Source organism: Labeo rohita, chromosome 22 (genome assembly GCF_022985175.1).
Source record: "Labeo rohita strain BAU-BD-2019 chromosome 22, IGBB_LRoh.1.0, whole genome shotgun sequence".
NCBI classification, from domain to species: domain Eukaryota; kingdom Metazoa; phylum Chordata; class Actinopteri; order Cypriniformes; family Cyprinidae; genus Labeo; species Labeo rohita.
In genome coordinates this window covers 34,342,974-34,366,108 of record NC_066890.1, presented here as the reverse complement: position 1 = coordinate 34,366,108, position 23,135 = coordinate 34,342,974, and the positions used below count along the sequence as shown (strand labels likewise).

The 23,135-nt window shown below is 32.9% G+C and overlaps 1 protein-coding gene across 1 annotated transcript in view; it reads right to left on the bottom strand.

Moving 5' to 3' along the window:
• The window catches only part of lrp1ba (low density lipoprotein receptor-related protein 1Ba), a 387,570-nt gene that overhangs the window by 97,506 nt on the left and 266,929 nt on the right, over window positions 1-23,135 (bottom strand). Inside the window, exons 55-65 of the mRNA XM_051094447.1 lie at window positions 23,006-23,119; window positions 22,737-22,895; window positions 21,376-21,498; window positions 16,217-16,336; window positions 15,728-15,856; window positions 13,807-13,929; window positions 13,187-13,327; window positions 10,570-10,757; window positions 8,158-8,341; window positions 4,325-4,410; window positions 1,251-1,373 (exon numbers count right to left, since the gene is read on the bottom strand). Coding sequence (XP_050950404.1) covers window positions 1,251-1,373; window positions 4,325-4,410; window positions 8,158-8,341; window positions 10,570-10,757; window positions 13,187-13,327; window positions 13,807-13,929; window positions 15,728-15,856; window positions 16,217-16,336; window positions 21,376-21,498; window positions 22,737-22,895; window positions 23,006-23,119 — 1,490 coding nt within the window. The remainder of the gene's footprint in view (window positions 1-1,250; window positions 1,374-4,324; window positions 4,411-8,157; window positions 8,342-10,569; window positions 10,758-13,186; window positions 13,328-13,806; window positions 13,930-15,727; window positions 15,857-16,216; window positions 16,337-21,375; window positions 21,499-22,736; window positions 22,896-23,005; window positions 23,120-23,135) is intronic.

The window sequence follows — 23,135 nt, the reverse complement described above, 5'->3', positions numbered from 1 at the left end:
GCATCTCTATTTTCACATTTCTGTATTGCCCCCAGTGGTTGAAACTGGTACTGCTACTAAAGTATTTTTACTCAATGTGACAGACACATCACATTGAATGTTTGTAAGTTTCAACAGCTGTGAATTTATGAGAAAATCAAACCAAAATATTTCAAATCTCTGGATGTCTCTCTTTTTTACATTTTCAGATTGCCCCTAGAGGTCGAAATTGGTACTGCTACTAAAGCATTTTTACATGATGTGACAGGCACATCACATTAAATGTTTGTACATTTCATTGCCTGTGAATTTATGATAAAAATCAAACTAAAACATTTCAAATCTTTACATGTCTTTCTTTTTCGCATTGCCTCCAGTGGTCAAAATTGGCAATGCTACTACTTTATTTTTATATGACATGGCAGGCACATTACATTGATTGTTTGTAAGTTTCAACGCCTGTGAATGTATGATAAAATCAAACCTAAGCATTTAAAATATCTAGACGTCTAGAGAGGCTCATCTGTACACATGCAAAGCTTTTACCAAGAGCATTTTTAATTCTCTCACTCTGATTTGCATTCCTTCTACGCTTTATTTCGTCTTATCTTCATTTATATATCATTTTCCCTTTGATGTCCTATAAAGAAGTCCTATTCTAAGTATCTAAATATTAGCTTCACTTTGCTTTTAACTTCAACATTGGCGGTGACTTTATCACCTAACTTTGTTGCCTTTACAGAAGCTCAACATCTCCCGCTCTCTCTTCTTCTCTGTACTATAGCACACTATCATAAATCAGTTCAAGATCCAGAGTTCAATCAAGCTTAATGAGCCATTATGGCTCGATATTAAACATAACGAGCTCTGGCGGCCCAGCAGGGCAAGGCTGGCACACTATGCCCGTTTTCCGCCCTGAGTAATATACGCAAGGGCATTGATGGAGAGGAGTATGAAAACAGACAGCCTCACACACACACACACATTGCCTTGTCTATCATTTCAACCCTGGCTCATTTCATACCAGAAATACCAGTTATTCTCAGAAAAAAAGCTTTTATTTATTTGTTGGAGTTGTGAATATGTCTACTTCTCCCCCATTGGAATGCATCAATTACACAATCAAAATTGCCCCTGTATAGAGGTGACGTGAATCAAATTTACCCAGGGGCAGATGGTATTTGCATATGTCAGTCTGGGCAATTCTGGGTGATTTCAAGAGTAATTCAACGTAAACACACACACACAGACACACACACTCACGGATGTACCTTGAGGTCACTTCCATTCAGGCGCATTCTGTTTATTCTGCGTCCGCTGGGCCTGCTAGTGTCAATCCAATAGATCAACTCCTTCCTGTAGTCAAAGTCTAGAGAGATGACATTACTGAGTCCCTGCAGAGAGAAAGACAAAGAGAGAGAGAGACAGGCAGAACGTGAGATTGACAGACAGGATTTTAAAGAGAAGTCAGGAGGAGTTCGTTTTTCTTCTTCTTGGATACATTCTCATTTTTCACACCACCTCAAGAATAATATTGAAACAATGAGAGACATTAGATTTATTAGTTTTTATGGTTTATTATTATTGTTGTTATTCTTGTTATACACTATATTGCCAAAAGTATTCGCTCACCCATCCAAATAATCGGAATCAGGTGTTCCAATCACTTCCATGGCCACAGGTGTATAAAATCAAGCACCTAGGCATGCAGACTGTTTTTACAAACATTTGTGAAAGAATGAATCGCTCTCAGGAGCTCAGTGAATTCCAGCGTGGAACTGTGATAGGATGCCACCTGTGCAATAAGTCCAGTCGTGAAATTTCCTCGCTCTTAAATATTCCACAGTCAACTGTCAGCTGTATTATAAGAACGTGGAAGCGTTTGGGAACGACAGCAACTCAGCCACGAAGTGGTAGGCCACGTAAACTGACGGAGCGGGGTCAGCGGATGCTAAGGCGCATAGCGCCAACTTTCTGCAGAGTCAATCGCTACAGACCTCCAAACTTCATGTGGCCTTCAGATTAGCTCAAGAACAGTGCGCAGAGAGCTTCATGGAATGGGCTTCCATGGCCGAGCAGCTGCGTCCAAGCCATACATCACCAAGTGCAATGCAAAACGTCGGATGCAGTGGTGTAAAGCACGCCGCCACTGGACTCTAGAGCAGTGGAGATGCATTCTCTGGAGTGACGAATCGCACTTCTCCATCTGGCAATCTGATGGACGAGTCTGGGTTTGGCGGTTGCTAGGAGAACGGTACTTGTCTGACTGCATTGTGCCAAGTGTAAAGTTTGGTGGAGGGGGGATTATGGTGTGGGGTGGTTTTTCAAGAGCTGGGCTTGGCCCCTTAGTTCCAGTGAAAGGAACTCTGAATGCTTCAGCATACCAAGACATTTTGGACAATTCCATGCTCCCAACTTTGTGGGAACAGTTTGGAGCTGGCCCCTTCCTCTTCCAACATGACTGTGCACCAGTGCACAAAGCAAGGTCCATAAAGACATGGATGACAGGGTCTGGTGTGGATGAACTTGACTGGGCTGCACAGAGTCTTGACCTCAACCCGACAGAACACTGTTGGGATGAATTAGAGTGGAGACTGAGAGCCAGGGCTTCTCATCCAACATCAGTGTGTGACCTCACAAATGCGCTTCTGGAAGAATGGTCAAAAATTCCCATAAACACACTCCTAAACCTTGTGGACAGCCTTCCCAGAAGAGTTTAAGTTGTTATAGCTGCAAAGGGTGGACCGACGTCATATTGAACCCTATGGATTAGGAATGTGACGTCACTTAAGTTCATATGCGAGTCAAGGCAGGTGAGCGAATACTTTTGGCATTATAGTGTGTGTGTATATATAAACATATAATTAAAATTAATAATAATTATAATAATATATATATTATATATATTCCTGTCATATATAATTAATTTATTTAAGTAATTTATTATTAATTTCTAGTTATTGTTATTGTTATTGTTCTTGCTGATGTTGATAAACCATTTTTAAAATTGACAGTAATACTGTAAATCTGAAAAAACATAAAATACACATATTAGATGAAACTAAATATATATATTTATATATAAGATAAAGTTTTGGAGATTCATATATTAATAATTTAGTTTAAATATTTCAGGTTTTTTTCTCTTTTCTCAATAAAATAAAATAAAAACACATATAGCATTTATAATATATATACAGCAAGTGTAAAGAGGAAAGTATTGTGGGAAGACTGTGACTAGAAATTGTTGCGAGCCAGACTCGAACTTCACTTGCCGACATGAGCATTTATCTGCTATGCCGTGTTTTCAGCAGCTATTAATATTTAACATAAAGTGAATCACTAAAATAAAAAAAAAACATCAAACATATAAAACACTAAATCTCTTATAGTCTAAGCCGCCTCATTACAGCATCTTCCCACCGTTTTCTCGATACCTTCCTCATTCGCTTTATTTTCACTACGTTCTTTTAGAGATAAGAGCGAGATTTCCTGCGTCTGACAGAAACTTCCCATCATGCACTGCTACGTCCGTAGCCAATCACTTTCTCAGTAGGGGTCTTTCACATTCTCCCGTCTCCGTCTGCGTCGTTCTGTCTCGTTCACTCAAACCCCCCGCCGCGTTCAGATCTAATTTGCTGGACCAGACCTTTTAAATCAAACTGATGGAGTTCCTGACTGATGAATCAACCCAAGCGTGCGTTTTTAACTGCTCCTTCGATAGCAAGCCGCTCAATCTCTTCACACACGGGCCGCCAGAGAGTTTCTCATCCGACGGTCCCCTCACAGCCAAATCGGTCATGGTTCCTTTTGCATTGACAAGCCGCTTCATATAGATTTAAAGACCATAACTGACATTTTCATTAATAACGGCTGCTATAATGATAGATTTACCAGTTAGGAATGATTAAAGCAGCCATAACTTGCACTTTTTCATCATCATTTTCCATACTAAGTGGAAAATAGTTGTGATTCCAGTCACAATATGACCTTTTCAGTGTGCAGATATTCCCAGGTGTCGATATTCACGTCAATCAAGTGTCTAAAATGCTGTTTCAGGCTCAAGTTGAGCTTGTGAATTTCTATAAAGCATCACAGGTGGCTGGTGATTCTACGCTTTCCTCTGAGCTTTTGGATGTTGTGTCTGTATTAAGCTCCATATGCTGCGAGCATGTGTATTTTTATGAAAGAAATAAGTAGGAAATTACATGGGAATATGGAGGAAACATGCTAATGAGTTTGAGCTAAACAGGATGGCATCTGTGAGCATAAAAATGACAATAATGGTTCTAAAAAGATTTTTAACAATTCAATTGAATGTTTTAGAGTGATTTATCCATCATACCTGTTTCAGAAGAGTGTAGTTTGATCCATCCAGACTAATCTTTCGGATTTCATGATGATCAGCAAGAATAAGAAAAGGCTCCTCAGCTGTAAAAGAAAAAAAAAAAGTGGTTTATTTAAATGTTTTATACTTTATTGAATGCATTATTATTATTATTATAATTATTATTATTATTATTATTATTATTATTATTAATAATCTTATTTTAAAATTTATTTTATATTTAATTTGATTTGATTTTAATTTAATGCAATGCAATGCATCATTTATACATTTTTTAATAATTTATACATTTTATATTTCAATGTATTTTATGTGTAATTATTTGTTAACAAATTATTTAATGTAAGATAAAATATTTTCCCAACAAGGGAAATGTTTATATATATATATATATATATATATATATAATTTTAACTTATTTTGAAATTTATTTTATATAGTATGTTTTTTATTTAATACAGTGCATAATTTATTTATACACTTTTTTAAACAAATTATTATTTTATGGAAGATAAAACATTTTTCATATAATGTTATATTTTGAAATTTATTTTATATAATTTGATTTTATATTTTTTATTTAATAAAATGCATAATTTATTTATACATTTTTTAAAATAATTGACACATTTTATATTTTACTGTATTTTTTATTTAATTATTTTTAAACAACTAAAAATGCTTAATCATATTGTGAAATTTATTTTATATAATTTGATTTAATATTTTTAATTCAATAAAATGCATAATATATATATATATATATATATATATATATATATATATATATATATATATATATTATAATTGATACATTTTATATTTCATTGTATTTTATATTTAATTATTTTTAAATTTAAAAAAAAAAATCATTACTAGTTTGTCTTACTTCAATCCTGTGTGACTATAAGTAAATAAAATATACTTAGGATTTCTTAATGTTCGGTTATGTGGAGGTATTTGGATTCCAAATACTTCAAAAAGCCTTTAAATAAGTGTTTGTGTTGCTCTATAGATTATTCTGGCTGTGAGACACGACTGCAACTTCAGTTTGATGACTTGAAATCGATTTCCTGTGAGCTGCCAACACTTGAACATCCACTTCCTGTCAAGACTGGGACTTAGAGTTGTCAGTCATTCACAAACAGAGCTTTATTACTTGAGTGTGTAGGCGCATGTGTGTGAAGGAGAGACACGTACAAAACAGTACTATGGTAGTACAAGCATGGTATCAAATGGTACTTTGATATATACTATGATACTAACTGAAATGTACGGTATTTTTAAGTATGCTGTGAATAATTAAGTATGCTATGGAAAATTTTCCATTTGAATGGTGGCTATAGAAGTACGTTAAGACAAATAATGTGTTTAGTGTCAGTTTACTGGATTGGAAGATATTTTATTTATAACATAATATAGTATATTTAATACACATTTTCAGACACAATTACGCCTTTAGAAAGGTAAAAATAACTAATGGTAACAGGGCTGAAAATTTTAGGATTTAATTTCAAATTACAAACGTTGTGCTCAAAGCCATGAAAAACAAAAATCTGCTTATCTACATTGTATATTTTTCTATATATTTCTACATTTAAAAAAAATTAAAATAAAAATCAGGGCAACAGGGTTGACATTTTAAGATGCTTTAAAGGTTAAAGCAATAAAACATAATTTTCTTTACACAAAACATGTTTAAAGAATATGTAAATATTATATAATTATATTTATATTTATATTGTACTACTTAAAACTAAATATCAATTATTCACTATATAATATTATGATAACAGGATTCATATTTTAAGACACTTTAAAAACATAAAGCAGTACAAAGCATTTTTTTTAAAAAAACAATTAAAAAAATTATAAGTATTAATAATAATATAATTAAATAATTATAAGTATTACAGAATTATATGTATATATCAATTGTATTATATTAGTTGAAAAATGAATTGTACCAGATGTAATTATGTCTCCAGAAAGGTAAAAATGACTAATGGTAACAGGGTTGAAAGTTTTAGGATTCAGCTTCAAATTACAGGCCTTGTGCTTCTTTGGACAAAAATCTGCTTATCTACATACATAATTTTCAAATACTAATTGTTCATTATTAAAAAAATCATGGTAACAGGGTTGTCGTTTTAAGACATTTCAAAAGGATAAAGCAATAAAATGTAATTTTCTTCAGACAAAACATGTTTAAAACATTGGAACATATTTTTAAATATAATATAATTATATTTATATTTAACCCTGTTCATGGTAACAGGGTTGAAGGTTTTAGGATTCAATTTCAAATTACAGGCCTTGTGCTCCTTGGGACATGAAAAACAAAAATCTGCTTATGTACATACATAATTTTCAAATACCAATTGTTAATTGTAAAAAAAAAAAGAAAAAAAACAAACAAACAAACAAACAAACAAACAAACATGGTAACAGGGTTGTCATGTTAAGACACTTCAAAAGAATAAAGGAAAAAAAAAAAAAACATTTTTCAGACAAAACATGTTTAAAACACTGGAACATATTTGTAAATATAATATAATTATATTTATATTTAACCCTGTTTATGGTAACAGGGTTGAAGGTTTTAGGATTCAACTTCAAATAGCAGGTCTTGTGCTCCTTGGAACAATTGTTCACTATACAATATTTAGGTAACAGGGTTCATATTTTAAGACACTTTAAAAAGATAAAGCAATAAAACTTTTTTTTTTTTTTTTGATTCTGTCAGACATAAGTCTTAAGAACGGTAAAAATGACTAATGGTAACAGGGTTGAAGGTTTTGTGATTCAATTTTAAATTACAGGCCTTGTGCTCTTTGGGCCATGAAAAACAAAAATCTGCTCATCTACATATATACACATCATGGTAACAGGGTTGACATTAAGGCACTAATTTTCTTTAGACAAAACATGTTTAAAACATTAGAAAAGGTTTTAAATATTATACCATTATATTCATATTTCAATTATATTACTTAAAAAAAATAACAGTTCATTATACAATATTATGATAATAGTAACAGGGTTGATATTTTAAGATGCTTTAAAAAAATAAAGCAATAGAATGTAAGAGACTAAGTTGTATTTGATGAGTTTGTTTTGTGAAAGTATTATGATGCCATTATTATTAAATATTATTTTATTGTTTATAGGATAGGCAATCAGTGTAAAAGGGAAAAATATTTATATGATGGTAACAGGGTTGACGCAGTCTTTTTAATAACAGCAAAGTAAAATTTGAATAAATAAATAAATACATAATAAATAAATAATTAAAAATATAATAATTAATACAAAAATGGGAAAAAATGGCTAAAATAAAATAAAATAAAATGTCTTTATTGACAAATAAACGTCTATATTAACATATATAACCTATGTTGTAGGAGGAGTCATATGGCATTATCCTTGTACATGTCCAAAAAACATGGTATTATTATAGTAGCATGTCATAAAGGCAGTCGTAATACAGTGGCAGGTTTTATTAGCAGCTTCTTTGCTTGTCTGCGGTGTATGCGAGTGAACACTAAATGAGTGAATATGAAAGTGTCTTTCTTTTATACAGTAAATAACAGCAGGCAGATGCCATATGCTACACCTGGATCTGTTCTTAGCCAATCAGAGCTCATCTCCAGCTGACGAACTAATTGTCTTCAACCTCCTGTTGCTTTCCTCTAAATATAAGTTGCAACAAGACTCAGTATGCGTGTTCTCGCTCGTGTGGGGTGTTTCTGGGCAAGTGTAACAGTAAAATCTTTGTGAGGGTCCATGGGAGCTCATTCACACCTGTGCTGCTGAATAGAGCAGAGTACCTGAGAGAGACCTGCAGCTGTGCAGGTTACTGGCGGGGCGCTGGTACCCGTCGGCACACAGGCAGTGAAAAGACCCGTAGGTGTTGATGCACTGGTGACTGCAGGGAAACTTCTCCGAACATTCGTCCACGTCAATGCAAGTCTTGCCGTCGTTTTTCAGGCGAAACCCAGGCCAGCACGTACACTACAGAAGAAAGTATGAAATGAAGATTTGTGAATCTACAAAGAACATAACTGGTTTATTTAACAACAAAATAAACCTAAATTAAATACATTGCCTATTATGTCTTTCATTATATTTCATTAAAATGTTATAAAATGTTGTATATTATATTAAAATTATATTATATTACTTAACATAAATCAAAACAGAAAAAGATTATCATTAGACGTAAAATACAACCCATGCATTTTTTCACAAGATTTACCCCAATATATAAAATCTGTGGAATCAGGAAATGCTAAAATAAAATAAAATAAAATAAAATAAAATAAAATAAAATAAAATAAAATAAAATAAAATAAAATAAAATAAAATAAAATAAAATAAAATAAAAACTATGTAACTATGTTACATATTATAAATGTTATACAGTGCACATTATTATTATTATTATTATTATTATTATTATTATTATTAAAAATAAATACAATTATGAAATGAATAATGTTAGTTTTATAAAGCCAATTCATTATATTATATTATATTATATTATATTATATTATTAACAAAAAAAAAAAAAACTATACAACTATACAACTATACAAAAGCCTTAATGGTTATTAAAATATGGGTAATTCATTTAAAATAGCATTTTAGAATTTATATAATTTCCTAGCATATTTCCAGTTTGATTTTTAGGTGAAATATTACCATGGCAAATTTTTATGCGATTCACTCTAATACTAATGAGAGACCAATTGACAGGGAGTCAACAGTTATTATTATTATCATTATTATTATTATTAATTAAATAAAAAACAATGAATAAATAAAAAAAAAAAAAAAATATATATATATATATATATATATATATATATATATATATATATATATATATTTGTTATATAAAATAAATATTATTAGTATTATTGATATTATTGTATCATTGCTATTGTTATTTTAAAGTATACAATATCACTAAAAAAATGCAATACAAAATGGTCATTAAAATATGCCTAATTAAAAAAAAAAAAAAAAAAATATCAAAAATAAAATAAATATCATGTAAAGCAGTATTATTATTATTATTATTATTATTAGTATTATTATTATTACTAAACATGCATAACTAAATAAGTAACTGAATAACTAAATAAATGAAAAAAATAAACAAATAAATAAAAAGTGTTTGTTATATAAAGCAAATATTACTGATATTATTATGTTATGGTATTTTTATATTATATTACATTATATTATATTATATTATATTATATTATATTATATATATAATTAACAAAAATAAATAAATAAATAATAAATAAATGCAAAAACTCTTAATGGTCAATAAAATATGCATCATTTATTCAAAATGTCTTTTTAACATATAAAATGAAAATGTGTTTGAATAATGTTACCATTTATTCATCAAATTTTCTATTAGACTTTTAGGTGAAATATGACGCCAATTTTATGTACAATTCACTCTAATCTTAATATGAGGCTAATGGACAGGAAGTGAGCAGTGAAACAAAACAATGTTTACACCGTTTCTAGACCATTAGCTTAGTCATTAGTCATTCATTAAAACGGTCCTTTTTATTTTAATCGTGCGGTAACAAAAGCTAGAAATAAGCAAGGAAAACAAAGTTCTAGTAAGTTCAGAGCCGCCGTGTCCTTGACTGCCTGTTTTTAAAGTCAGCGTGGCTGTCAAAGGACCAGCCCAGTATTCTGAGACATCTGCCAAACGAAGCTGTTCGATCTGCCACTCACTCTCTGTGTGTGTGTGTGTGTGTGTGTATCATTCTCCCCCTAAAAACACACACTGTTTGTGTGTGTGTTTCTGCTTTACATGTCATTCCCCAGCTGTTCATTACCTCAGCTGACTTTCTCAAGCGCTAAATAGCTAGCATACATGTTTTAGCACTCTTGTTTATACATTCAATGGTTAAACGATGTAAACTGACTGAAAATGGGGTCATAACATTCTCCACGGATTTAGCGCTAAGTACTATAAACCTCTGTGGAATGTAAAAACATTGTTCTGCGAACAATTTGTTTGTGCAGACTTTCCCAATATTGTCGTAGCCGCTAAAACCTGCTAATGAGGTTTAGCGAAGATTTGGTGGGAAAACAAAAACATTCTTTCGTATTCTTTCCGTATTTTACCGCAGTATGGAACTCTTAATTTGTAAAAAGAATAACCTTGCACCATGTAAAAAAAAAAAAAAAAGTGCTTTCATACACACCTTGTATCCCACGGGTAGGTCTTGACAGTCCTGGGTACATCCGCTGACTTTACGGTTTAAACACTCGTTAACGTGGCAGTTCCTCTCGTCTGATCGGTCCCCGCAGTCGTCGTGTTGATTACACACGCTTCCCAACGGAACGCAGCGGCCGTTTGCGCACATGAAAACCGAACCGTTGCACAAACTTTCTAAAACATGGAGGAGCGAGAAAAAAAGGGGACACAAAAATCAACAAACCATCACAAAAAGCATCTTCTGTGTAGAAAGATGTCTGTAAGATGTCAGTTTTACATACATTCTAAATCATAAACAGTCTATTTGACATCTGATAGGAAACGTCCTATAGACGTATTGCAGATGAGCAAACACTAAAAAATTCTTGAGGATGTTAATGCAGACGTCAAATAGATGTCTCTGAGATGTACGTGTGCTATCAGGGTACCCAGAGAGCACACATACGTCTTTAAGATGTCACTTGATCTGGAAAGCATCTGCTGAGTACAGTCATCAGACAGATGTCTGTAAAATGTCAGTTTTACATACATTCTAAATCATGAACATCTTAAATACATCTGATTGACGTCTATTTGACATCTGATAAACGTCCTATAGGTGTATTGCCCCGGTAGCACACGTTCATCACAGTGACGTCTATTTGACGTCTGCATTTACATCTGCAAGATGTATTTTTTAGAGTGTTTGCTCATCTGCAATACGTCTATAAATTGTCTCCTATCAGATGTCAAATAGACATATTAGATGTCTTTAAGATTTTTAGTTTATTATTTAGAATGTATGCAAAACTGACATCTTACAGACGTCTGTCAGATGTTTGTACACAGCAGATGCTTTCCAGATCAAGTGATCTTTAACAGACATCTTGCAGACGAACATGTGTTATCTGGGACAGATGAGCAAACACTTTAAAAAAAAAAGTCTTTCAGATGTAACTGGAGACATCAAATTGACATCTCCGTGATGTATGTGTGCTATCAAGGTAGGGTGCTCTGAATAGACACCCAGGTAGCACATGTACATCTGCGAGATGTCTGTTAAAGATTGATCTGGAAAGCGTCTGCTGTCAGACGTGAAATCCGTCTGTAAGATGTCAGTTTTACATACATTCTAAATTACAAACATCTTAAAGACATCTAATATACATCTATATGACATCTGATGGGAAACGTCCTATAGACGTATTGCCCCTGATAGCACACGTACATCACAGAGATGTCTATTTGACGTCTGCATTTACATCTGCAAGACATATTTTTTAGAGTGGCTGCTCATCTGCAATATGTCTAGACGACGTCTGATACGAAATGTCCTATAGACGTACTGCAGATGAGCAAACAATCTAAAAAATACGTCTTGCAGATGTAAAAGCAGATGTCAAATAGACATCTCAGAGATGTACTTTACAGCCGGGCAGCTACATAACAATGTGCGCATACCACACAGAACCCTGATAGCACATTGCAGATGAGCAAACTACGTAAAAACTATGTCTTCCAGATGTAAATGCAGACGTTTCCATCCCAGATAGCACATGTACGTCTGCAAGATGTCACTTAAAGATCACTTGATCTGGAAAACATCTGCTGTGTACAAACATCTGACAGACATCTGTAAGATGTTAGTTTTACATACATTCTAAATCATAAACGTCTTAAAGACATCTATTAGACGTCTATTTGACATCTAAGAAACGTCCTATAGATGTACTGCAGATGAGCAAACAATCTAAAAAATACATCTTGCAGATGTAAATGCAGACGTCAAATGTATGTGTGCTTTTATGGACTATAGTGTTCTGGATGTATTTTAGCATGTTGCTATGCTATAGTTGGTAGTTCTGTTGGTGGTTGGGGTTTCGTGGGTGTTCTGGGTAGTTTTTAGCATGCTCCTACGCAAATGCTAGAGTCTCCATGGTGGATTTTTGCATATTGCTATCTATTGGTAAGATGTTCTGAGTGCTTAACACTATTCTGTGGTTTTCTAAGAGCTTTTTAGCCTGTTGGTATGTGTGCTTGGCATTGTTACGTGCTGCTAGAGTGCTTTTATCACCTTTCTATGGCTTTCTGGATATTTTTAGCATGTGTGCTATGGTGTTCTTGGTGGTTTTTAATATGTTGCTACTTTATGTGGTTGCTAGAGTGTTCTGAGTGCTTTTTAACATGTTTGCTATGGCGTTCTAATTGGTTCTTGGTACTTTGCTATGCAGTTGCTAGGCGTTTTGGTTGGTTGCTAGAGTGTTGCTTACCGGTCCAAGTCAAAAGAGCCTTATTAGTGTTTTAAAGTTGTACTGTAAACATCTTGTAAACATCTGAACTGAATTTCCCCTCAGAAATATAAACATAAAACTGTTGCTTAATGAGCTTGGCTGGGAACAGTAATGGCATCTGTTAACATTAATGGCATATGTTTGCCCTGAAACCAAAAATTGAAGAACAGAGGCACAGCAGTTTCATCAGCCTCTCTCTGCCCAGCTCAGGTGGTACTGGCAGGGGTACAGGATGCAAACGGGGAGGGCCAGGTGTTTTGACAAATCCCATATGGGACGAAACCTGGGAACCTGTCAGTCAAACGGGGTGCGTGACACATGAGAGGGACTCGCCTGCAGCGGAACACTTTGGGTTGAGTGGCAGCTCGTCTGATTGGTCCAGACAGTCGGGAAAGCCGTCACATTCCCATTGGGCTCTCAATAAACACCTCCCATCTGCGCAGCGGAACTCCTCCTCTTTGCATAAACGATATTCTGGAGACAGAAGGAGTGTGACAGGAAGATAATTTAATGTTAATTAAGCATATTTTCACTGAACTTTACTCACTTATAGTTATGCAAATTTTAAAATAATACAAAACATCACAGTACCCTTTCTAAATTAAATTTATATTCATTTTATTTATTTATGTTATTGTATGCTACTTCCTGCAAATATGTTTAGAGTTTCTAATTATTTTTCTGATTTAGTGGTGAAATGCGACCAGGTTTGTGAGATTCACCCTCAGAGAAAACATCAACAAAGATGAACAGTAGCCTATATTTCTGTGTATTATTCCAAGCGAGTGTTTATTCTTAGATCTGAGGTATGGGACAGTGAATTGTGCATTCGTTCCAACCGTTGAAACGTCCAATTAATGTTGTGCCAACACAATTACAACCCATTAAACAGGCCGCAAAGGGATGGTCATTTTCAACAGAAAGTAATGAATCGAGAAACCAGAGCTGCTCACCGCATTCCAGAGACTCGTCAGAACCGTCTCCGCAGTCGTCGTCATGGTCGCACACGAAACGCCGCGGAACGCAGTTCTGGTTTCGGCACTGGAACGTGCTCTCGGTGCACGTGTTGTTCGGAGCTTATTAAAGAGAGGAGCAGGAACAAACAGGATGTTAGGTATGTGTTAGGATAAAAGGAGTTGCACATAATAGACACCTGAGACTTGATAAAAAAAAATGGCCAATTATTTTGGTTGTGGCTCTGAAAACTCAAGGGCAGCAGATAAAAAGAAGATATTTTGGATAAATGTGGCACCTTATTACCCAGCAGTGGTGTTAATTAGTGTTCACCGTTCCAGATATATAGACAGATAGACAGATAGATAGATAGATAGATAGATAGACAGATAGATAGATAGATTAATGTATAAATAAAGAGTGAACGAATGAATTGATTACTTTTTATTATTTTTATTTTATTTTATTATCTATCTATCTATCTATCTATCTATCTATCTATCTATCTATCTATCTATCTATCTATCTATCTATCTCTATCTCTATATATATAATTTATTTATTCATTTCATTAAAAAATTGTAAAATAAATAATTAACATTATTCAAAATTAATCAATCGATCAAATTCCTGGGTTATACTTTTTTTTTTTTTTAAGAAAATTTAAACAATGTATGATAAATGAAAACAATGCATGAAAAATGAAAACATTGCTAAAATAAAATAAAATAAAATAAACACATGGATTACTATTATAATTTTTTATTCATGAAAAAATAGTAAACTAAATAATAAATGTGTTAAAATTTTATTTAATAATAAAATTAAATAAAATAAAAAAAACCACATGGATTACTATTACAATTTTTTATTCATGAAAAAAATAGTAAACTAAATAATGAACAGAACATGTTAAAATTTTATTTAATAATAAAATAAAATAAAATAAACACATGGATTACTATTATAATCTTTCTATTCATGAAAAAATAGTAAACTAAATAATGAACAGACTTGTTAAAATTTTATTTAATAATAAAATAAAATAAAATAAAATAAACACATGGATTACTATTATAATTTTTTATTCATGAAAAAAATAGTAAACTAAATAATGAATGGGTTAAAATTTTATTTAATAATAAATAAAATAAAATAAAAAACACATGTATTACTATTACAAGTTTTTATTCATGAAAAAAAAGTAAACTAAATAATGAACAGAACTTGTTAAAAATGTATTTAATAAAATAAAATAAAATAAAATAAACACATGGATTACTATTACAATTTTTTTATTCATGAAAAAATAGTAAACTAAATAATGAACAAAACTTGTTAAAATTTTATTTAATAAAATAAAATAAAATAAACATGGATTACTATTATAATGTTTTATTCATGAAAAAAAATTGTAAACTAAATAATGAACAGAACTTGTTAAAATTTTATGTAATAAAATAAAATAAAATAATAAAAAAAATAAAATAAAAATTCAATAAAATATGTAAACTTGAAAGAAACTGAAAAATGCTGCTTTGGCAACAAGTAAATAAATATTAAAGAAAGAAATAAGCATTTTCCTTTTTAGAAAAAAGAAAAGAAAAGAAAAGAAAAGAAAAGAAAAGAAAAGAAAAGAAAAGAAAAGAAAAGAAAAGAAAAGAAAAGAAAAAACAAATTACATAAAAAAAAAATGCAAAGAAATTCATTCTACTAAACTAACAAGCATTTAAGCATAAAAATAATCAACATCCATCTAATCAAATGTGTCCAAACTTTAAAAGGCTACATTCATTTACTAGCTTCAATACTATTGCTAAAATCATCCATTATGTTACCACACTGCGGTTTGGGGTGAGATCAAGAACAGGAACAGGAAGTTGCTGGTTTTGTAAGAGGAAACATTATGGTTGAAATTACCACAGCCAGCTACCGCTAGTTCATCGCTGCCATCGGGACAATCTCTCTCCCCGTCACATAACCAGTTCCTGGGTACACAAGCGTACGATCCTGGGCAACTGAACAATCCCGGGGCGCACGTAGCCAAACCTGCCGAGAGAAAGAGTCAGAAAGAGACTGAGCATCGCAATCTCAAGCCAACATGCTGCACACTGTCATTAATGAATATTCATTTGTCTAAAAACAATTTGCAAAGTAATTGAAAAAGTTCAGCCATTGTCTTGAGAACTTGTTTAACAATCTGCTTGTGTTTGACCTTTGCGAAACCTGAGTTTTTTTTTTTTTCAGAGCCCATTTGTTAGGAGCACAGCATGGCCATAAATTCGCAACTATGATGAAACCGCAGGCCAATTTTTCCTCCCGCCTCTTTCGTGTTGATTTATATCCCTCCTCTCAGAGGAAGTCTTTCATTGTGTGGCCTAAATGCAAATACGTGCTTCAGAATTTTACCGCAAATTTCCTCGCTTTCGTCCAATCCGTCACCGCAGTCGTCCTCGCCGTCACAGAGCCACTGTTTGGCAATGCACTTGTTTTTCGAGCAGGCGAACTGATTCCAAAGGCACGATGAATCTGGAGGGAAAAGTTTGAACTTTGAAAATAAACCCAAGGGAGGCCGTACTGACATTTAAGGAACGGTGCAAACAAAAATGATGATTCTTTCATCATTTATGTTGTTTTAAACCACTTTTACTTTATTTCTTCCATAGAACACAAAATATGAGATTTTGTAAATGTTCACGCTGCTCTTTTCCCAAATAGAAAGAGATCAATGGAAATAAAACATTAAAATTTGTAAAAAAAAAAAAAAAAAAAAAAAAGAAAAGAAAAGTCATACAGGTTTGGAAAGACATGAAGGTGAATTAATGAGAGAATTTTCATTTTGGCGGGAAAACTTCTGAGTAAGTAAGTAAGTGAATGAATGAATAAATTAATGAGAATGAATGAATGAATTAATGAATAAAGAAATGTTTGGAAAAACATAGGGTGAATTAATAATGACAGAAATTTCATTTTGGCAGGAAAACTATAAATAAATAAATGATAAATATATAATGAAATTATAATATATAATAATCATTTTAAAAGACAAGATTTAGAATAATTAATGACATTTTCATTTGGGTGTGAAAACTGCTAACTAAATAACTAAATAACTAACTAACTAACTAAAACGAAACGAAATATTGTATAGTTACAAATTTAGAAATGATTAAGAAAAACATCATAAGAGTTTGAAAAGACATGAGGGTGAATAAATTACATTTTTCATTTTGACAGGAAAACTACAAAAGTAAGTAATTAAGTAAATAAATAAATAAACCCTATAATCAGCTATGAAACACATCAAAAAAAAAAAAAAGTTTTAATTTTTGGCAGAGAAAACTACAAAACTAAGTAAGTAAGTAAATAAATAAAACATTAAAAAACTTAAATATTTTAAAAGACATGAGGTTGAATAAATAATAATTTTCATTTTGGCACAAAAACTGATAACTAACTAACTAACTAAATGAAACGGGGGAAAAGTAAATATTGTAATTGTAATTACAAGTTTAGAAATAATTTTAAAAAATCATAAAGGTTTGAAAAGACATGAGGGTGAATAAATGATGATAGTTCATTTTGGCGGGAAAACTACAAAAGTAAGTAAAATAAATAAATAAATAAATAAACCCTATAATTAGCAAAATGAAACGTGTCCAAAAAAAAAAAAAAAAAAAAGAAAGAAAAGAAAAAAAGAAAAGAAAAGAAAAAGAAAAAAATGTAAAAAGGAAGTAAGTAATTAAATAAATAAATAAATACAACATGTTAATTTTCATTTTGGCGCAAAAACTGCTAACTAACTAACTAACTAACTAGGTAACTAAATGAAACAGGGAGAAAACTAAATATTGTAATTGTAATTACAAATTTAGAAATAATTAAGAAAAAAATCATAAATGTTTGAAAAGACATGAGTAAATAAATGATGATTGTTTATTTTGGCGGGAAAACTACAAAAGTAAGTAAATAAATAAATTTAAAAAAATAATAATTAATTAAGTGCATGTCAAAAAAATAAAGACAACTACAAAAGCAAGTAAGCAAGCAAGTAAGTAAGTAAATAAATAAATAAAACATTAAAAAAATAAATATTTTAAAAAACATGGGGTTGAATAAATAATTTTCATTTTGGCGAGAAAACTACAAAAGTAGATAAGTAAGTAAATAAATAAAAAAATAGACAAATAAACAAATAAACCCTATATTTTGCTAAATAAAACACGTAAAAAAAAAATATATATATATATATTTATTTTGGCGGGAAAACTACAAAAGTAAGTAAGTAAGTAAAAATAAGTAAGCAGGTAAGTAAGTAAATAAATAAACCCTATACTTTTCTAAATAAAACATAAACAAATTAAAAATACAAATTTTCATTATGGTGGGAATGAATGATAACAGAATAATGAATTTTAAATTTGGCGGGAAAACAAAGAAAAAGAACGTTTTGCAACCTGTAACAACCAAAATAAAACACATAAAAATATTCTAAATATTTTATTCTGTGTTCCAAGAAAGAAAAAGCCATATGGGTTTGAAATGTCATGTAGGTGAATAAGTAATGACTGAATTCCCATTTTGGCGGGAAAACTAAGAATTATATCCTATAATAAGATAAAAGAAAGAGTAAACACCTACGAATACACTTGAATAGTTATAAGCTTGTCTATCAAAGCCAAATTGAGTGCAATATCTAAAGAAGGTGGCCTTTAAAAGCCCTCTTCGCCCTTGTTGGGATTAGAGCTTCAACTTTGGAAGGCGATCCTGCACTACTAGCACTTTTAAAGTAATTGTCCACTTGCATACGCACGCGAGCCACGCAAGGTGCGAGCAAATATGCTCCTATCAGCAGTCTGAAAGTTTGTTTGCTTGCGTTTGCCATCGATTTTGTGGTATCTCTGCAAAGCCACCGGGGGCTGGGACAGAGAGACCAAGGTCACAAAGAGAAAGGTTTTAAAAAGTGACACCAAAAAGGCTGAAGACAACGAAAGCGAAGAGGATGAATAGGTAAACGAGGGTCATTCTTCAAAACCCGCCGTAGGGGAAGTCTCAAAAGAACAAATAACTAAAATGAAAGGTGAAAAAGCACCAGCGCATTCATCAAGATCAAGGGCATGGAAACAAATCTGTATTACTTCTGATTTTGGGTCAGTGACTACGAGGCCGCCGCACGGCCTAGAGTTGCGGGAGCTTCGGTCGGAGATCAGAGTTCTTGCTCAGAATAAGACGCTTTGAAGCGGAACCAAAAGGATTCCCGGCACGGGGTCGGGATAGACGCAAAGCAAAGATTGGTCGCAGCAGGAAAGCAGAACTTCCTAGAAGTTCCTAGCCTACAGTTCTGCTCGCTTTGGATGTACATCACTAAGTCTGAATTTGACAGAAACATGAATGTCAATAAGGTTAGTAATTATGCAATACATCATAGCAAGATGTGGATGGAATAAGCCTTCACCTGAAGTTTTACAGTTGTTCAAGAATTTTCTTCAAGAATGTAATGAAATTCATCTAAACTTTTCTCTCTAAGAATAGCCTGAAATGGCAAGAAATAAGGTCATAATTATGAGAAAGAGCTGCAATACAGGATATAAAGCAGCGCTGTGAGATACAGTCTATTGTGAGATACAGGAGCTACACACGGGAAAGAAAAAATGTTGTAACAAAAAAGTCACATTGTGAAACTTGAAGTCACCATGGGAGATATCAAATCTCAAATTATGACATAATTATGAGACACAAAGTCACATTGCGAGATATAAAGCAGCATTGAGAGATATATCGACATATTGTGAGATGTAGCAATTATGGAAAAAAATTGCTATAACGAGAAATAAAGTTACATTGTTACATAAAGTAACAAACTGTGAGGAATACAGTCACAATTACAAGAAATAAAGTCATATTGTGAGATACAAAGCAGAACTGTGAAATATAGACATACTGTGAGACAAAGTAGCAATTCTAGGAAAAAAGCAAAAAAACAAAAAACAACAAAAACATTGCGAGACCTTAAGGAGAAGTCCACTTCCAAAATAAAGATTCACATATAATGAACTAACCCCCTTGTCATCCAAGATGTTCATGTCTTTCTTCTTCAGTCATGAAGAAATTATGTTTTTTGAGGAAAACATTTCAGCATTTTTCTCCATATAATGGACTGATATGGTGCTCCGATTTTGAACTTCTAAAATGCAGTTTAAATGCGGCTTCAAACGATCCCAAATGTGGTTGTAAACGATCCCAGCCAAGGAAGAAGGGTCTTATCTAGTGTAGCGATTGGTTATTTTAATAAAAATGATACAATTTATATACTTTTTAATGCCAAACGCTCATCTTGTCTTACTTTGCCTGAACTGTTTTTGTTCCGGTGCATGACAGTTAGGGTATGTCTAAAAACTCCCATCTCATGTTCTCCCTCAACTTCAAAATCGCCCTATATCGCTGTTTTACCTTTTATTTAAGGGTGTTTGATCTTCTTTGCATGTTCACTTTGCAAAGACTGGGTCGGTACTTCTGCAGTGATGTAGGATGATTTTAACATGATTTTTGAAGTTGAGGGAGAAAATACGATCAGAGTTTTTTTTTTTTTTTTGACATACCCTAACTGTCTTAAATCACAGTACACAGAGTTCAGGGAGAGAAAGGCAAGACGAGCGTTTGAGATTAAAAAGTAAATGAAAATAACCGATTGTTTTGCTAGATAAGACCCTTCTTCCTTGGCTGGGATTGTTTACAGCGGCATTTGGGATCGTTTAAAGGCACATTTAAACTGCATTTTGGATCCTGAAATGTTTTCTTCAAAAAACATAATTTCTTTACGACTGAAGACAGAAGAAAGACATGAACATCTTGGATGACAAGGGGGTGAGTACATTATATGTAAATTGTTGTTCTGGAAGTGGACATCTCCTTTAAAGTCACCATGAAAGACAAAGTCACAAACTGAGAAAAATAAAGTCATAATTATGAGAAATAAAGTAATTTATCAATAAAGTCAAGAAATAAAGTTACGTTGCAAGACTTGAAGTCACCATGGGAGATATAAACTCACAAATTGTGAGTTATAATTATAAGAAATAAAGTCAGATTGTGAGATATAAAGCAGCTATGAGAAATTTATAGACACATTGTGAGATACAGTATAAGAAAAAGTTCCAATTACGAGAATATAATTAGCTTTTTGTTTTTACCCTGAAGTGAAAATGAGCTTCAATAAAATGCAATCAAATGTACCAACTTATCAGACTTCTACAGTAATTCATTTGGAATTTCAAATAAAACAAAAAGTAGACAAGAAACCAAACATAACTTTTTGACCAAAGCATAACTGTAATGATGCAAAGCCAGGAACGTCAAACAGTTAAACTCTCACATTTAGCACTTACCACACTAGCTGTGACAAATGGATCAGAGCAAAATAGCACTTACGTTCTAATGTAGATGGTTGCGCGTGACTTTAAGATAAATTAAGTCTTTAGATGTGAATATATTCATTAGGATGACATATATAGTGCACAATGTGTCCGGCAGGCATGATACGTTAATAAATGTCGAAAGGTGGCGCTCACCACACTGAAATTCATCCGCTCCGTCCTCGCAATCCTTCTGTCCGTCGCACAACCAGACGCTGGAGATGCAGTTTCCACTGGGACACGCGAAATGGCCATCCTCGCACGTATGGATGGAAGAAGCTGGGAGAAACGCCAAAAAGAAGACAATGAGGATTTACAGAAACCTGTAGAAAACCATCTTCATCCAAAGTTCTTACCTTCACAATTACAAAAGGTACTGCGAAGTTCACTAGTATTTTGAGAAAAATAAAAGGATGAGAACATGCTGTAAACAAACCAATTGTTTCACCTCTAAATGTCTATCCAATTTGTTATTTGTGGTTTTGTATTTGCGCTGTGTTTCGACTTGTGCATCAAGGTCATTTTAAACCTGCAACATCTCCTTGCAGTAAAGAAAAGAAGAGTGTTTGTTTTCTACAAGATAGGATCGACCACAGCGGAGGTCAGGAGTTGAATCCTCTTTATAGGTTAGTGCTAATTTCAGGAGGGTAATTGAGTTTTCAAGAGACATACACTCTTTTGAACAAGCATTTTTAGAGAACCAGATACAAATACATTTGTATTGTGTATTTCTGCCTGCAGGAAATCTCCTACGTAGAAGTTTTAATGTCGTAAATGGGTGTTCACAGGCATTTTTATGTCCTAAGGCATTGATTTTATAAAAAAAATATATATATATTTTGTTGTATAAAGACTAAGAAAACTGTTTACCATGGTGTAATACTTTTCAAATGTCATTATATATTGTTTATATTATATTATATCATATATTTGTTTCAAAATGCAGAATTGTTCAGAATGTGAATAAACGAAACTGTAGCATCATTTAAAATTCATACATGATCATTAGCAACCCTCTCCTACCATGACTCTTTCAATGACAGAGTCAGGTTTCAAAGAAAATCCAGAGTTTCCAACTTTTAATTACGATGTTGCGATGGCGTTCATGTGCGCCCAACTCATAAATTCTGACAGGACTGTAAAGTCTCACCAAAAAAAAAATTCTACACACTCATCGACATCCAGAGTTGTGTTTCGCTCAGCTGCAAGGACTTATTAAGTCACTAAATATTCCCAGTAGGTCCTGGGCTTTCTACATGTATCATAAATATCTAAGTATATTACTGTCAAATATTTGGCAGGACTCAGTGTGATTGAGTCAAAAAACGTCCACGTTTCATAGCCTCATAAAAGGCTCCGGCGATGTGAGCCGTCACTGCACTGCAATGCAAACTTTGTAAAAATTCCCTTTGTTCCCAGTGCTATTTTCCATTCTTTACGTGACAACATTGTACTTTGAGCACAAACAAACAAGAGAAAAAGACAGGCCGGGGGAGGGAATGCAAATGCATTTCTACCATGGCAGTGTATTTCATCGGCGTAATCCCCACAGTCGTTGGCTCCGTCACAGATCCAGGAGGGATGAACACAGAGCGACGTGGAATTGCAGCTTAGAAACCGCTCGCTGTTGCTGGCGCGAGCGCCCAGTCTGTAGTATTCTGTGCAGTCTGTGCTATCTGGAAACACGGAGAGGACAATGAGACGAGTGTCTCACACGTTAAGTGATACGCAAACACACACCTGAGAAGTGCGAACGGGCTAGTGCCTTCACACATGCTAATCTTACTACAGCTTTTCTCGTCCGATGCGTCAGCGCAATCGATGATCTGATTACACCATGATGATGCGGGAATGCAGGAACCATCTGCACAACGTCGCTCAGAGGATGAACATGAGGAATCTGTAACCACAAGGAA